Source organism: Cariama cristata, unplaced genomic scaffold (genome assembly GCF_000690535.1).
Source record: "Cariama cristata isolate BGI_N322 unplaced genomic scaffold, ASM69053v1 scaffold9783, whole genome shotgun sequence".
In the NCBI taxonomy this organism is placed as follows: domain Eukaryota; kingdom Metazoa; phylum Chordata; class Aves; order Cariamiformes; family Cariamidae; genus Cariama; species Cariama cristata.
The window spans coordinates 2,383-19,548 of NW_009606672.1; the positions used below are offsets into that span (position 1 = coordinate 2,383).

The following is a 17,166-nucleotide window of genomic DNA, read 5'->3' on the forward strand; positions in this document are numbered from 1 at the left end:
AACGGTCTTTCCATCTTTATGTTTCTTTTGTTTAGCATCTGAACTTACTGCCACAGCAGTTAACAGCAGTTCTCTTTTGTTTCAGAGGAAGTGGGGTTAGAGGTACAGTGCAAAAATAGCATCTCTTGAGGCTGGGAGGAACAGATAATTTTATTTTCATTCATAATTAAAATTTCATTTAATTCAGTTGATTGAAGTCAATTTCCACTACTTTTGCCATAGGTAGTGTTTAAAGTTCTTGTTGGGGGAGTTTTCTTCAGCTCATCTTATTTTTAAATTTATGTATTTGATGGCTTTTTCACGGTATGAGATGATTTCTAAACTCTGGGTTTGAAGTCGGCCATGCTAAGAGAAAGTGTCTGTAGAGGTAATGTCATTTGCTTCATGCCAAGTGTCTTGCTACACACTGCCGTGAAACCATGATCTTGGATACGTCTGATTATTTTTACTACTTTATCAAGAGGATATTTTGTCATGGCCGTTAAAGAGGTGATTCCAGGCTTAAATCTTTTTGTAGTTAGGTGTCGATTGGGTTGCTGTGGAGAAGAGGGGAAAATGTGTACTGCGGTGTCAGGATTGGCAATTAATATCTGCATGAAATTTAGAATTTCTTCTCTTGACCAGATTTGTACAGTGTTGTTCAAGTACCTCTGCAAATGCAATTCTTTGGTTGTTGGTTGGATTTTTTTTTTTTTCATAACACCTTAAAAAATTCAATATTTGGAAGTATTTGAAGTCACACAGGAGGAGGTCTAGAAACAGAAACATGCTTGTACAACTTGTTAGTTAAGCCATATGTTTTATTTAGTTTAGCTTATATTGACATTGGTAGGTTCAAGTAACATATATTGCTTTGTCCCTTGTGATTTTACTTACTGAAATAGGATAGGAAAAGACCCTGAAATCTTGTCTTCTGTGTATAAGAGAGATATTTTCATGTATGGTTTTGTATTTGATATTTTTAATGGTGTTTTGGTGCTTTTTTTTTTTTTTGTATATGATAAAGACCTCCGGTTTTCATGGGGAGCTCAGCAGTTCTGTGTGAGAGTTTAATTTGGTTTAGCCTACATGATCAGAGAAATCATCCATCAATTACTTCTTTTGGATCCAGGGGAGAAAGTGGGAGCAATGAGATACAATCCCTGAGCCTCTCTTGTATGTCATAAAAAGCAGAGTGGGGGGAAACCAGTTCTGCACTGTGGATCCTGAGCTTGTCATACTGGCTTTCAGCAAAACACACTGGTGTTTTAAAATCTATTAGAAAAATGATAACAAACTCCTCTGGTTCTCGGGTAACAACTTGAAATAACTACTGGAAGTAGACTCTGTAGGATCTTTCTATTTCTAGAATGTTTGTTGCCCTCAATGATCTCTTTTCCTTTTAAAAGCAAAATTCTGCATAGCGACTTAAAGTATCTTCAGAAAAATGTGTGTGAGTCTTAGACTGAAAAATGAATTACTGGGTTCTCTACTGAGTGATATCTCTTGCACACGTTGGTAGGAGGGGAAATTTTCTGAGCTTCAGGATCTGAAAGCTGGAAGCATTTTTCTGGATAATTGTAGTGTCAAGTTATTAATATAGTTTTGCTTTGATATCACAGAACGTAGAAAGCCTAAAAGCAATTTCTTAGCTTCTTTTGGAGGAAGGGAAGTTGAAGAAATTGAAGGACTGACTTGGTAGATCCTTTTACATCTGATACCTGCAAGCAGTAATTTAATACATTTCCTAGGAGATTACTAATATTCTAGATTACAAGATAATTGAACGGGCTAGGAACCAGCACTGTAGCAACTGAGCTGACAGGAGAGTGGAAAATGTTGTTAGTGGTGGAGCTGGAGGAGGAAGTTATTATTCTGCTGTTGTTGCTTACTATGTAGAGGGAATAGAAAGACTTGTCCTTCAAATGCATGTTTCCTCAGATCCTTCATATATCATGTAGCAGAAAAGAGAGCAACTGCCTCTTTGCCTGTGGAAAAATAACAGTTACTTTTTATTTTTGCTTAGATAAAGGCTTATGTGTCCTTCAGTGAAACTGAGCTGATTTACTGTTTGAGGTGTAGAAAAAAATATTTTGACTGAAGGCAATGGTCTCATTTTTGCCTTCGTTAACTTTTACTTTCAAGGTAGATTTTGGAGTTTACCGTATTTTGCCATGTGTGCGGCCTGTTTCTCCTCCCTTCCCTCCCCAGCTTTTTTTTTTTTTTTTTAAACTGGATCTGTGGCCAGAAGTTTGGCAGCAATATTATCAGACATCAAAAACCTAGCTGGCAAATTGCATATTCATGGTGTAGGAGGTTTTCTTTGTCACTTTTGGTTCTCTGATTTCAGCGCTTGCTTTGCTATTTTCAAGTATTACTCACAAGGTTTGAATGGGTGATCTTACTAAGGTTTCAAGTTTATTCTTTGCCCACTTCCACTGCTGCCTAGAATTATTCTTTTTTTTTTTTCACTTTGGAAATATTTTTTTTCTTTAGACTAAAAAGGTCTTCTGTGCCCCAAAACTCTTCCGTTTTGTCCAGTTCTATCAACTACTCTAATAAGGAGTATTTCCTCTCTCTACAAATTTTGTCTTCTCTTTTCAGATCATTGCTGCTGCAGCAGTGCTATATATTAGTATAGCAGGTAACTCTAATCTTATTGTAGGAATTCGCCTTAATGATGTGTATGCTACAAAATGTGATCATTTTTTATGCTGACTTTAACAGAAGTGAAATAACCTGAGGACTGGAGAGCTTGTGGGTATTTTAGTAGGCTCTTCTTGAGCTTGCTGGTATGAATAAATAGCAAAGAATAGTCAAAAAAGATAGGTGTTACTCCTTACTGTGATTAAAATTGAGGTGGTGGTTGTGGTTATGAAACACCACAGGTGGGAAAGGAAGCATGAATCTATTCCATTAATAATATGTAGGCTGATATTAAGTGTGTCTTTGAGCAAGTAAAACAACAGCAAGCAAGGGCATCAAACAGCGTTGCTTTATTTTCAGTTTTTTTCTTTCCTTTCCAATACAGCTGATCCTGCTGCTCTGGGATTCATCATTTCTCCATGGTCTCTCCTGTTGCTTCCGTCTGGCAGTGTATCATTTACTGATGAAAATGTCTCCCAACAAGACCTGCGAGCGTTCACAGCACCAGAGGTTCTGCAGAACCATTCTCTATCATCTCTGTCAGACGTTGAAAAGGTACAGTACCTCTTCCTTGGCAGACAGCTGCTTGTCTTTTTCTGTTGATTCCTTCACAAAATAGCTTTAAACTGTCCTTTTTGTCTCCCTGTGATTCTTGATTTGGATGTGCAATTGTTGATTTCTTTTGTGAGAGGGGGAGGGATCCTCCTACTCTGTTTTTGTCTGTAAAAGTGGAATGGTCGTTATGGTTGTCTGCACTGAAGAAGTGTCTGTGTGCAGGTTCCTGTCACGTCTGTGCTACTGACAGCCGTACTCGGGCAATGGCCTCACAGAATAACTGAGCATCGTACTAGTAGTAAGCAACACTTTGCCTTCTTTTTCTAAAAGATTTCAGTGACGTCAACAATTTTAATGTGTTTAATTTTTTTTTTTTTTGCAAAATGTATCTCGGAGGTAAGCAAAGGAATTACTCGAGCAGTCCAGGCCTTCCAAAAATGGGATATTCTTACACTTATCGCAGAAGAAAAAGTTTAATTAACATAAGAACATAAGTATTCCTCGGTTGCGTGCAGAATTGTTCCTTTCCACCTTCCTTTTTTAACTCTTCCCCAGGGGTAGATGTTCCGGCAGGTAAAGTTTGTGTATGTGATCTCCTCCAGGTTATTTGTACGCACAGTCAAAATTAGTAGTTTCTCAAATGTTTTCTTAACAATAATTTGCTGCAAATGGTAGCACTTTCCCCAGGAAACCATTCCCTTGGCCTAGTCAAAGCTATTTAGAGGTGGCAGTAAGAAGGAAGCTGGACTCTATTTCCATCTCTTTGGCTTCTCTGGATGGATTGTCCTTAGAGAAGGAAGCTAGCTGCAGCCAGTGTTGTAATCTGGGAAAAATTAGGACATTTGGCTGTCTTTCTCCAGGAAAAACAGCAACATGCTCTTACTCCAGAGAAAACCGGTATTGGCATCGATTGCTGTTGTGTGCACAAGGACTATTAAAACATGTTTTTGTGTGTTGAATTTTTTGTGTTTTTTCAGGTTTTTTTTCCTTCTAAACCTTGTATATAGTCAGGTTTCTTTAGGACTATATCGCTGAATACCTACTGAAAATCACTGTTTCCTCAGCTCATCGCAGGCCCTTTAGACATCCTTCTTGCCCTGCAGTATACTCAAACTTAATGGTATAATAAAGTATGTATATAATTTTATCTATGACAAAACTATAAGCAATTAGCAACCTAGATTGGTATTTTTACTTCTCTATTAAAACTTTCATTGACATCAATGCAGATTTGGGGAATCGGTTGTGTAGGATGCAACTGCCAAGCTCTGTAGTCATTCTGTTGAAATGGTTTATCTTCTTTCAAGAGGGACAACACTGTCAAAGACAGTAACGTTACCTCTAGTGGCAACTCAGAAGTTGATATACAAAACAGGCCTTTAAAAATGCCAGAAAAAAAAGTTCTGAAATGGCACGTTTGTGACCTTCATCAGAGCTGATTGCATTCTTTGTTCTGTGCCAGCGTTCATTCAGTATGCTACATTTTTTCTTTTTGAAATAGAGAACTGTTACAAAGCCATGCTATGATGTTTCTTTGTCTTAATCTTTAGGAAGGAAATACTCAGAGGGACCACTGTGGTCTGTAAACTCCAGTGCAGAGCATCTCAATAGGCGATGACCAAATACTGGCATTCTGCACATACGCAGCGCTGATTAATCCTTTCCGATTATGGCTGTGTGAATATATTTCATGATAGGTATAACCTTCCTTACTGGAAGGTGATGACAAAATAGAGGCTCTAGGCCACAAAGCTGTGTTGCTGTTTTCATTAGGAAACAATTGGATGTGGAAGTAGACGAGCTTTGGCTTTACGTAAGCAAGCTACTCATACGTATAAACTGAATAAAACCCTTTAGCTTGTGGTATTCAGCTTTAGCATTAGGTTGAAGCTTCAGGCTTTGGGCTGGAGATGAATTATCCTGTATTGTGTTTGAACTCTACTTGATTTCTGTGTCTGTTTTGCACACGCTGGGGTGAAAAAAATTAACTGTTCTGATAGCCTGGGATAGTACAAAAACATTTGAAGAAAACTTGCTGCTACTGTTCTTGTTCTCAGTTTAAAGCCTTGTGGATAAAATCACACAACTGTTCTCCCCATATGGTAGTCACGTCTGGGTGCAGTGAAGGACAGCCATAATCAGAAGATGTATTCTGTGAGTTACTCATCCTGCATTCATTCGTGTGAGACCCTTCCATTGAATTCTTAGAAATGTACCACTGTGTACAAAGAATTGAAGTTTTTTCATTGTGGCAATGGTATATACCAGTATATGTAAAAATAATCTTTGATAATGCATCACGAAATAAAAAAAGACCGAAGTATCTGTAATAGTGTTCTATAATGCCCCGGTTGGGAGCTACACAGTATAGTACATTTGTGCAAAAAGCTTCAAACATATCAGTCCTCTTGGGTTTATTTGCTTACTTGCTTATACAGAAGGAGAAAGCTACCTGAAACATAGCTTTCTACAAAAACTTTTGTCATGTTAAGGCTTTATTAGTTAAAGTTGATAGGGCTGATAAATAGCTTGTATGTGCATCCTTTTTTTGACTGTTTCTCTTTACATTTGTATTAAACTATGTTGGGATAGTACACTGGTTATTTGTCTTGATATGTTGACTTCATGTTTCTTAGATCTTGCTCTGCACATACTGACTGTGGAAACTTTTAACATATTTAAACTTTTCTTGTTTTTGTTCTGTCACAACTTGCTGTAGTTCATTGAATTAATTTACTGGAAACCTTTGGTGTTTTCCTTTTTGGTGGTTCTCAAATCTGCCCATGTCTGAAAGCTGCTGAAGGCAGAAAAAAAGTCTTGTTTCTTAAGGCCTTGTAACAGATAGTGGTGAGGTTGCATTTGTCTCTTGAGTTATGACTATACTTGCTAACACAAAGTAACAGTGTATTTAAGGATAAATATTAGAAAAAAATATAGTCAGTCGATGAATACCCTTTTGATTCCAAGACATCCAGTCAATTTGAATACAAAATAAGTCTGAGGTAACAGCAAGCTTATTGGAAATAGTCAGCAAACTGTTCAAAATTATAGAAAGATTAATTTGGGAAATGAATTTGATGTTGATTTATATATTGTGGAAAATATTAGAAGTATAACACAAAAATGAGCTTGAAAAAGTCATTTAAAAGTAGCAAAATTCTTGGCTTTTTACAACACAGTTTTTCAGTAGATGTTTTTTGGCTAGTTTTCATGCTGGAATTCTCTCTTATGTAAGGAACTTGACGTAATGCAGCACAAACCTCAAGCAGTGATGATCTTGTGAACAGACTGTTTTGCAATTTTTTTTTCTTTCTTTTTTTTCCCCCTCCCGCCTATCTGACACAACCTAATGCTGTCAGACTATAATAAGCAGTTAGAAATTCATAAGGGGAACTGTCAAACACCAGGGGAGCAACAATATGTCTGTTTATCTGATTTTCGAAGTTAAAGTGTATAAAGTAGGAGAGGTGATATGTGTGCAGGCATCTAAATGCCAATTCAAAATGAGTTTAACTGCTATGTAGTGAATACATTTTTGTGTTCTACGTAGTAGTGACTGGCAAGTAACTTTGAAATGCTGTACTTGGAAAACCTCCTCAAAATATAAAGCTTGAAATACCGTTATGGTGTTGATGGAGTACCACATCACAAACTGTTTCGCTTCGCTTTTATTTTGAAAGCTGTTTTCAGGTAGATTAGAGGGATAGCATGTTATAGTTCAGAGGCCTGATTGTACAGTAATATTTTTGTTGTGAATGATGCACTTCTCCGTTTTGGAAATCTCTTCCATTATGTTGAAGCTTAGAATCATAGAATGATAGAATATCCCGAGTTGGAAGGGACCCGTGAAGATTATCGAGTCCAACTCCAGACTCCATAGACAGCAACCCCAAAATTAAATCATTTATCTAAGAGCATTGCCCAAATGCTTCTTGAACATTGACAGGACCATGACCACTTCTCTGATTAAAATGAACAATTTTGATAATAGACTTTTTAAGTGCTGGTCTTGCATTTTTAGGGGATGGGAAGGGTTGGGAGGCTTTTTCAGTTCTTTTTGTTTGTTTGTGGGTTTGGCTTTGTGGTTTGTGGTTTTTTTGTTTTGTTTTTTTTCTTAAAAGTTTTTTTTGCATGTATTATTACTCTGCAAGTATATTGACCTTTTTCTGTATAGCTGTGGTATATCTGGATGTGTAAGGAAGACTTTCTAGTATTTCAGTTGAAAGGGTAATGGGTAATAAACCAGATACGGAACAATTGTCTCAGTATTTGAAAGATAGTGTTCCTGGTTGAATGGGGCAGGGCTATTAACTGAGAACCCTTAATGCTTGACTGTGACTTCTGTCCTATTCTTTGCATGGAACAGAGAGACCTTAGTTTGGCAGCCAGTGCTGTCTTTCTGGGAGAGGAGGCGGATGGGTGAGTCCTTGTTAGGTACACAGTACTGGCTACATATTTGTGTCTAGCATAATGCTGTTTTTCATCTGCACCTGGGTACAACACCACTGCAGTCCTGCCAGAACATGCCACCGGCAACAAAATTTACCTCCTTGTTTTCCCTTCTGAGCATGATTGCGAAGGTATTCTCTATGGTTCTGCCCCAACTTTATCACAAAGAAAAACATCGTTTCTCTGTTTTTCTCTACCTGAATATCCTTCTTGCACATCTGTGTCTGAATGTACACCAGCTGACCCCCCTCCTCCGTCTTCAGTGTTTGTCAGTCAGCTGGACTGAACCCTACTGGTGAGTAACCATGTGTCAGCGGTATCTGGTATATCACTGCCTCATACCGATGGAAACCTTTGTCCTGCACTGACTCATACGCTGTGCTAGACAGGGACTGTCCCACAAGATTTAAGTGGTCGCAGTTTAGGGTGGCAGTGCTTCTCCGAGTACGTTGAATTCCAATTTTGTATGAATAAAGCACGTTGAATTCACAAGAATAATTTTAATAACACGTTACTTCTAAGTGTATTTAGTAATTACATCCTTACCCTGTCACAAAGCTGTGTATTGCTCTTCCAAATACATAAAAAGGAAACTTTTTTTCCTGTTTTACAATAAGAATCTAAAAATATGTCATACCTGTGTTTTGAGGTTAATTCCTGGCATGGTGCAGTAATGGTATAATGTCTTTCAAGCAATCTGGTCTAGAAAGAAAAACACTGAGGCATCATCCTTTTTCTGAGTCTTCAAGAATATATTTTGTTGTCTTGAGAGGCTTGGAGACTCCTCAATACAGAGATTATTTCTCTTGTATGACCTTAAGCTAGTTCTAGATGTGTGATTTTTAACAACGCTATGTATTTAGTATGGGAAGAAGAAAATTATCTCTTCATAGGTTCTGTTGAGTCCGTCCATTACCTTTGTACACTCAATTTACATCTAAGTTTTTAAAATCTGTATATGAAATACCTGAGCCTGGGCAGATCTTGTCAATGTATATACCTAGGACTTAGTGAAGATGTTTTACTTTTAGTTAGTGAAGAGACTGACTTAAGCAAATCGACTTTAATTTATCACTGTCCCTGTAATTGTTGTTCTTTGCTTGCACAATTACTTAATAAAGTTGCTTTAAGTGGCACAAATATTACTAATAACATGGTAGAAGAAGCACCACTACTGTATGTTACTTATACAGTCCAGAAAAACTAATTTTCTTTTCTCCACTTACCTGTTTTGTTTTCAGAGTCACCTACAGGAACAGTATGTGTTTATGCTCTTAATTCTGCAGTATTTAAAGGTTTTATTCCCTGTCCTGATGGGCTTAATGTCCTAAAGATATATTAATGTCAGTAATGTTGATAGTAATCCTTAATTATACATGTAATGATTAATGTATTTCTACCTTTAAGTATCAGTAATAGATTAAGGTGACTGCTTTACATGTTGATACTGTTATGTTCATTCCTTTTTTTTTTTTTCCTTTGATCCCAAACTTGGGGATCTCTTGACAGTAGTATCCCACTGTCTGAGTCCTGCTAAGGTCTGTCTTGCCTTCACAGTAAAGTTTTAAGGATCCCTGGACACAACCCTGCAGTCTGTACCCCACACTAGGCTGATGACGTGGATTACATGTGCTTCTGGCTTCAGTGTGAGATGGAAGCTTAAAACTGAGCAGAGAAGCCAGAGGCACTGGTTAGATGCACTACATTTCGTAGCAGCAGGCATTGCTTCTCTGACCCTCACGGCAAAGGAGAAGAACAATTTGAAAGACAACTGAGCTTAAATACCAGAAATATATATAGGCAAAATAATGTTAAATTAGTTGGTCTTCTTTAAAGTTCTGCTTTGCGTTTCCAGTCCTGTTCAATGAGTTGACAAATGTCTTGTGTCTTATGACAGGTCCATATTTATTCTCTCGGTATGGCACTCTTTTGGGGAGCTGACCATGAAGTTCCTCAAAGTCAGGTAAGTTCAGATTTGGTTTTGTTTAATATTGCAGCTTCGGACTTGATAGTTTGAATCTGCATTTGGGTTAATGTGGCAGGGTGCCATAATGAGATGCTGAAGAGTTAAGATTTCTTTCCTGCACTTGGAGTTTTTTCCTGTGGAGTGTGTGAGGGTGGTGGTGATGTTGTCTTGGAGAAAGAAGGTGCTGATACTACATTTCTGTTAAGTTTCTGTGAAGATATATCTGGGCTAGACTGTCCTGTAGTGTCACACGCTGAAAGACAACAGTTTAAGCTGCTGACAAAGGAGAAAATTATTTGTTTGGGTTTAGACTTATAGAAAAACAAACATTTAAATAACATTGTTGCTTTACTCATAATAAAGCAACTTGTTCTCTATGCTGCCGTAACTTCTGTGAATCTAAACTTGGCACATACAGATACTTATGTTACACAATGGCCAAGAAGGGGTACGAATTGTTTGGAACAGGGAGTAGACTCTTGCTATTGACTTGTCAGTCAATGCAGACACAGTCGCAGACTGCTTAGTGCTGAGTGTTATTGCTCTGTAGGGTTGTTTCACACACGCAGCAGAGCTCCTAGACTATCTTTCCAAAACTGACTGAAGATAATGTGATTCGTCATCTTCCTGGATGCTCCTTCCCCGACCCCAATTAAACTTTTAAAAGCCTATGTCTAAAAGAGTGAAAATAAGATGAAATGCATCCATAAAAGCATTTAATGATGGACTTGCAGTTGTGAGATTTGGCAGAGCATTATGCAGCTCAAACAGAAATAGCTGATCTCCTTCATATTTGGGTTCAGTCCTACTAGTTGGTGTTATGTGTAAGGGTAGGAAAGAAAATTTGAAAGGCTCTTTGACAATTTAAGTGTTCAGTTCCTAATATTTTCTTTAACGGAGTGGTAATTGGGTTCTCAGTTGTACTGGTTTGGAAGTAGCTGTCTGAATGCAAAAGTCATAAAATTTGAAGCTATGACTGGTTTAGGGATACTTCTTATTTGTAATGACTACTGTGCGTGTCCCAAAAGCCCCGGTATTTTCTTAGACAGCTATCCACTTTCTTTACTCTCCTGTCTTGCAGGAGATGAAAGGAGCAGTATTCAGCAGTAGTGGGAGGGTGATTTAAGATAGGTAGAGGTAGGTGTTGAGCAGAAAGGAGGCATGAATTTTAGTCCCCTTTTTCTTTGATTCTTCCTTTGGTATTAGATTGTAGCAACAGTTTCACAGTAATGCAGTGGGATGGCATACTCTGCCTTTTCGTATAACAATATTTTTCCAAAGACGGTGTGGTGAGGTATGCCTGGAAATAAAGAGGGAGCAGAAGTCTCGAATTTACCTTTGTGATGTTCTCATGCGGCACCTCTGCCTTGTGGAATTAGTGGAGGCAAAAGGACAGTTTGTGTATGGCATTACTTCAAGGTGTTCATTTGCATGTGCAGATTTTCCTGGTTTGTTTGTGTTTTTTTTTCCCATATTTGCCTGCCTATTGTTGGTTAATGAGCTGCTTCTCTGCTGGGAGTGTGGTTGAATACAAGAGTGATTTTTACGATTAGTTAGAAGTGCTAAACAGATAGATGGGAAAAGCCAATGTTAATTAAATCAGGGTGGTCCAGAATACTTTAATGGTACAGTTTAAGAGTACTAATACAGGGAAGATTGGAAGATTGTAATGGTTTGAAGCGCTCTGTGATGCAAAAAGCATGATGATGCTTGTACTTTGTGGGTAACCACCCGCTTTGGGAGAGTTGCAGATCAGAAAGCTCAAGTCCCAAGTGCCTGCAGCATCTGAGAACAAGCGTTATCACTGACTTGCATACCCTGAGGAGAGATATTCCACGTACCATGTACTGGATTAACTGATGGGTAGAGAAGAATTAAATCTAGATGGTTCTTAACCGTGTGGATGTTGTCCTGCGACTATGAAGCTCTGCTTCCTTAACCAGTGACTTTGCTGTTTTATTCCTTTCTTTTTTGTTGGTATTTGGTGATGTCACTGGACTCTGGAAGTGCTAACATAGTGGCTGGAAAGTATAGGTGAGGTGAGGAACAGTAGAAAATGAGCATAGCAGACAGAGGGTTACAAAAGGATTGTAACGAGGATTGAATTCTATGGTTGTGACTGGCAGAATATTCAAAAACAACACAGAAGATTTCCTCTGAACCTTGTCGCTAGTCATTAAGCCCTTGAGAAAGGAAAGCATTGGTGTCCTGACCTTACAGATCAGGCAACTTGTTTGGACCAGATTGTTGTAGAGTAGGAATTGAATCCAGATGCTGAATGCCTGTCTCCTGATCTACAACTGCTATTTTTTTGTCACCTATATGGTGACTTTCAAATTGGCACTCAGATAATGTAGGCACTAAGTCTCTTGAAGTTATTTTACTGCGTTGAATGTCTTTTGTTTCTGTGTGTACCACAAGTCACTATTAAAACTCATTCTATCCCTCCTGTTTCTGTTTGTCACTAGCCTATCAAACTAGGAGATCATCTCAACAGCATACTCCTCGGCATGTGTGAAGATGTCATTTATGCTCGCGTATCTGTACGGACTGTTCTGGATGCTTGCAGTGCCCACATAAGGAACAGTAACTGTGCCCCTTCTTTTTCGTATGTGAAACAGTTGGTCAGGCTCGTTCTGGGAAGCCTGTCTGGGGTAAGTCTGTGTCAGCATTTGAGAAGTAACAGAGATGAGCAGGAAAAGAGCAAAGGTGCTAATTCGGAGTCACTCTGCAGTCATTCTTCCTCTTGCTTTACTATGTGGCAATTTTGCAAAGGGTGAGTGTCAAAAGGAGAGAATTGCTTCTCTCCCCTTCTAACAGTTTGTGCACTTGACTGTTCCTCCTGGAGTATGCATTCATGACTGCTGTTTCTGAGGCAGATAATTTTTGAACTGTTCGTCTTCATTAAAAAAAAAAAAAAATAGGGAAAAACAGGAGAACAAAAAAGATGGTGAACTCTGGGGCAAGCCTTGGACTTGTTGCTACTTGAAATGCTTCAAAAAAGATTGCTGTGAATTTTCTTTTTTAAAGTTATGCTTGACTTTTGGAGAGTTGCTTATTAACAGGAAAAGGGAATTTTTAGGTGGTGTGCCAATTCTCTTGCACTTCTCCTCAGCTCCTGGATATGGTAATTGTGGAGGATGTTATTGTCTAATGATGACAAATGTGTTAAACTGTTTTCAGAAGTGAAAGAACCTACATGAACTCATCTTGCAAAGTTACTATTCCTGACAGGCAACCTCTCCCTTCATCTAACCATTACAACATGACTTCAGAGTAGTTAGATGATTTCAAGGCTCTGAGTAGAAAGGAAGGCCATAAATTGTCAATATTGTTAGAGTGTTCTCTGGCCTTGCTTTCCTTGTGTTCTGTTTATAACTATAACAAATGCCGAGCAGTTTATTATTGTTGGAATGGTATTCCGTGATGGTGCTGAATTTTATCTGGCTTTATATCATTGAAACTCCTTTTTATCTCATAGGGGTTATGCCAGTGTAAAAATTGGTGTCTAGAGAGAGGCAGCACTGTAATTGCAAGAAAAATGTTTGACTTGATAATGCTTCATTTTTTAAAAAAATTTCTTATGATCCAATTGTTAGATAGTTTCTTCATAAATCTGGTTTGGAAATGCTTGCGTGAGGTGAGAGGTCCCTGCATTTATCTAATATTTGGCAGCAGCTGATTATGACAGGCCTCCAGAAATAGTGCTGAGCCTGAGCTCCACAAAGCATTGTCTAGTCTGTGAGGTTATGTCTGTCAGTCCGGTGCTCGTTACTGTAATGTCTGAAGTCTTGTGTAGTTGCCAAGTGGAGCTAGCCTGTGATTCAATGAAATAAATGCCTACAAGGCCTTAATCACTGAAGCTGTTAAAGAGCCAAACCTTAAATCGGACCATGAGCTATAGAAATAGCCACTGTGGAAAGCGAGTCATTAGCCTCCAAGTTCTTAATGGCACTTTCTGCTTAATAAAATTTCTACTTTTCCTCATCTTGTTCTTGTCAGCAGGCTTTCTGAGGGAGCCTGAGGTTAGTGTGACAGACTAATCTAGACTGGCCTGCCAAAGACAGCAACAGTGGTCCCAAATGCAAATACTGAAATCCAATGGAGAGCTGAATCCAGCAAGTGTGTTCCTGTCTCCTGTACCATGTTGATAACAAAGGAGTGGTTATCCAGTGCTGAAGTTTTGCTAATCTTCTGTATTTCCTCTGCCAGTAACCTTTTCAACCAAATTCATGTGTCACTGCGTTGGCTGTGCAAGAAGACAAGAACAAAACAGCCAAATAGGACGGAGTGTTGACAGAACAGTGACATAGCTGTGCTGCTGTTTTCATGCACCTTAGCTAGCCATCCCTGCTGGTTTTAATGTTTAGGGCTCTGTATGCGTGCTGGAATTTTTAACTTAATAAGAAAAGCATGTAAAATTGAGGGTTTTTTTCAGAACCATAGTACAACTTACTATTCCAAGATCAATGTGCCTCCAATCTTGATTGGCCTTATTAAAGGTTAGAGAGGTCTTAGCTCTGTAGCTGGTCATTTGGTGATCTATGAAGTAGAACTTAGAGGTCCTGTTCGAATGTTTTCACTTTCCATGTTAATATGCTTTGTAAAGGGCAATACGGCACAAGATTGATTTAATCTGTTTAATGTTAATTGAGTTGCATTGTAACTGGGATGGACAGAAGGCTGCTTGATTTCTCCTTCCAACCTCCTAGCTAAGCCACTGCATAAGTTACGCCGATTCTCACCATATCAAAAGATCTCACTAAAGATTCTTAGTTATAGCAAATAAGCTCTTATTTGGAGGACGTACCTGTGAAATTGATTTTTCTTTTTTTTTTTAAGGGAAGTAGTGAATGAAAAAAAAAAAAGGGACTAGTTAAGCCTTAACACATGAAAGGAATGTGCCTGAGGGGCTAAAGAAGAGACTTCTCACAAATGCGTGAGATTTTACATGTGTAATAAGTTGTGTGAGGTATCAGCCTAAAACTGTCAGGTACAAGACAGTTCTTCCTGTTACGCAGAAGAGTCATCAGGCCAATCACAAGTTCCAGTCATGTTGTGACCATGGAACATGGTTTCTGAGTGTTGCTTTCCTTTCAGTTTCCTGTAGGGGTGGAATGTATTTAAGTTGCTTAATTTACATTTCATGGAAAAAAGTAGACCAAATGTGCAGTAACAATAATGCACAATTATTCAAATACGGGTAATTCTAGGGGATGTTCTCACTGATGAACCTGGTTTTGATGAAAAAAGTTTTAACTTCCACTCTGAACTTGAACTTAACTGTTTGGCACTGACTTATGAAACAAGCATCCATTACGACATACTAGTGTGAGCTCTTTCAATACCTGACTTTGCGTTACTGCCTGTTTTGCAGGTGGACCAACTTTCTTGCAATGGAGATAGAAAATTGCAGCCAGACAGGAGCCAGGCTATTCGGGAGAGGCTGAGGGGAAAAGGACTCCCCACAGGTAAGTGCTTCATTACAGTAAGGTTTATGGCAATAAATACAGCCCTTTGGATAGATTTTGTGGCCAAAGAAATTGAATAGTGACGGACTTGCTGACGTTCACGGAACTCTGATGGTTCAGTGTCTAGCTAAGTGCTGGTGACATGAGAATAATTGTTTCAAGAAAATACATGTCTTTTTCCAGTTCAGTCCTGATGGTAGGAACAGCTTTTAAAGGTCCTCATCCAAAAGTTTTGTTTCTGGAGAAAAGGAATCTTCAGCTGTAGGTAGGTCAGCTAGAGGAGCAGGAAGCAGCTTTTCTTAGTTCCCTCTTTCCTGTGGACTCTGCTTTCTATTCATATCTGTAGTTGCACACAGCTTCTTTCCCTGCTTCCCAGGCAGCCCTGGGCTCTTCTCTCTGCACACAAAACTTTTTTTCCTACCTCCTCTTTTTTTTCCTGAAGAGCAGTATTACATGTTCTGTCACAGTTCTGCTGTACTTTGACAGTGTGAGGTGCACATAGAGGCCAGGTTGTATTGTTACTTCAGGGAAGCGAGGAAAGAGGAAACTGGGAGGACGCAGACTGTTTCAGAGGCAGACTGTTGCTGTTTCCACTGTGGAGGAAAAGGGATAAAGTGATGTAGGTTGACAGCTGATGCTGGCTATGACTTCATTAGATGTCCTTGTTTAAGGTCAGTGGCAGCATCAGCTCTGTGCTAGGCTGTTCTGACAAGAGGATGTATTTTTCCAAAAGGCTGGTCTCATATTTTTCTGGAAGAATTGTAGGGCAGGGTAGAAGCATTTTATAAGACGTCAGCTTGGACCACTCTAAGTCGTTGCGATGCAGGCAGTGAGATGTGATAATCAGGTGAGACCGTAAAACGTTAAAACATTAATCTGTAAATACAGTATCTCAGTGCCAGAATGCGACATCACCCACAAATACTCAACACCATAGGGGACACAGGGTTTTCATCTGCCTTGCATTATCTCTCTGCCTATTTACCATTAGTAAACTTGGAACAAAGTTGTGTTGCTGATGTGCCTGAGTTCCTCGTCTGTTTTGTAGTTTTCTGTCAAGCAACAGCACAATGAATTGCAGGAACCGAAGTAATCCATGAAGTTGTCAGTGGCAATAGAAACTACAAAAATTAGATGTGAATCTGGCAAGGCATTGGTGGTCTTCTTTTATTGATTCCTTTGAGATGAGTCCTTGATTAGGCTACTTTTTTGATATAAAAACCTTATGTTAGTGGTTGCCAGCCCTTCCAGTACGGCACTATGTGTTCAGGAACAGTTTCTGGTACAAGCTGTCTCTTTGTTTTCTGGCACAAGCGCAGTGTTCCAACTCCTTTCTCAGGGGCTTTGTTTTCTTACTGTCTCTTTTTCCTTCTTTTCCGGAATATTTCTGTAGCAATAGGAAGATCTGTAGGAATAGAGAGTGTAGGACTGGATCAGTCTAGTTGACTGGATTTGTAAACCATGCAGTGCCTGCCTTTTCTGAACTTCTTAAGCTTTTTCTTAAAGTGGATTCTTTCCCTGGTTCCCACCGATTTTTTTAAGGGTTGTACCAGAACCTTATTGTTCTGATTGTTAAATTGTTAGTTTATTCTTTAACCCTATTCTTCCCAATTTCCGGTGTTGTCACATTCACAGTTTCTTTATACACCTTTGTTCTTTTGCCAGTACTAACCTATTCCATATTTCTCACCTTTTATTTTTTTTTTTTTTTTTTACCCTTTATTTGAGCACACTACCATTCGGCTACTACCTCAAGCTTTGTCATTTTCATACCCTGTTTCCATCATCTATTCTGCTTTTTATTCCATGATCATCATAAACTGCGTGTTTTGATAATGGTCAGAATATTTGTTAAGTTTGGAGACGTAGCAAGGTTGTCTTTAAACTCTGTTCTCACTGCATTAGCAACCCTGATTCTTCTCTTCTTTGTTGTTTCTAGTTTTGTTTTCATTAATACAACTGAATAGTCTTTTGCTGATTTGCTTTTCATTTTCTTAGAAAATCCTTAACTTCTTTTTTTAAACCTGTATGTGGTTTGAGGGGGTGGTTTTATTCATTTGTTTTCCTACCCACAACTTTGTTTAAACTTTTTAGCAGACT

At 38.7% G+C, this 17,166-nt stretch overlaps 1 protein-coding gene across 1 annotated transcript in view; it reads left to right on the plus strand.

Annotated features, from left to right (window-relative positions):
• Positions 1 to 2,583: 2,583 nt before the first annotated feature.
• Positions 2,584 to 17,166, plus strand: part of PTPN13 (protein tyrosine phosphatase, non-receptor type 13 (APO-1/CD95 (Fas)-associated phosphatase)) — a gene marked incomplete at its 5' end in the record, with an annotated part of 81,811 nt that continues 67,228 nt past the window's right edge. The window contains 5 exons of the mRNA XM_009696458.1: positions 2,584 to 2,623; positions 3,011 to 3,180; positions 9,527 to 9,592; positions 12,064 to 12,249; positions 14,973 to 15,066. Coding sequence (XP_009694760.1) covers positions 2,584 to 2,623; positions 3,011 to 3,180; positions 9,527 to 9,592; positions 12,064 to 12,249; positions 14,973 to 15,066 — 556 coding nt within the window. The remainder of the gene's footprint in view (positions 2,624 to 3,010; positions 3,181 to 9,526; positions 9,593 to 12,063; positions 12,250 to 14,972; positions 15,067 to 17,166) is intronic.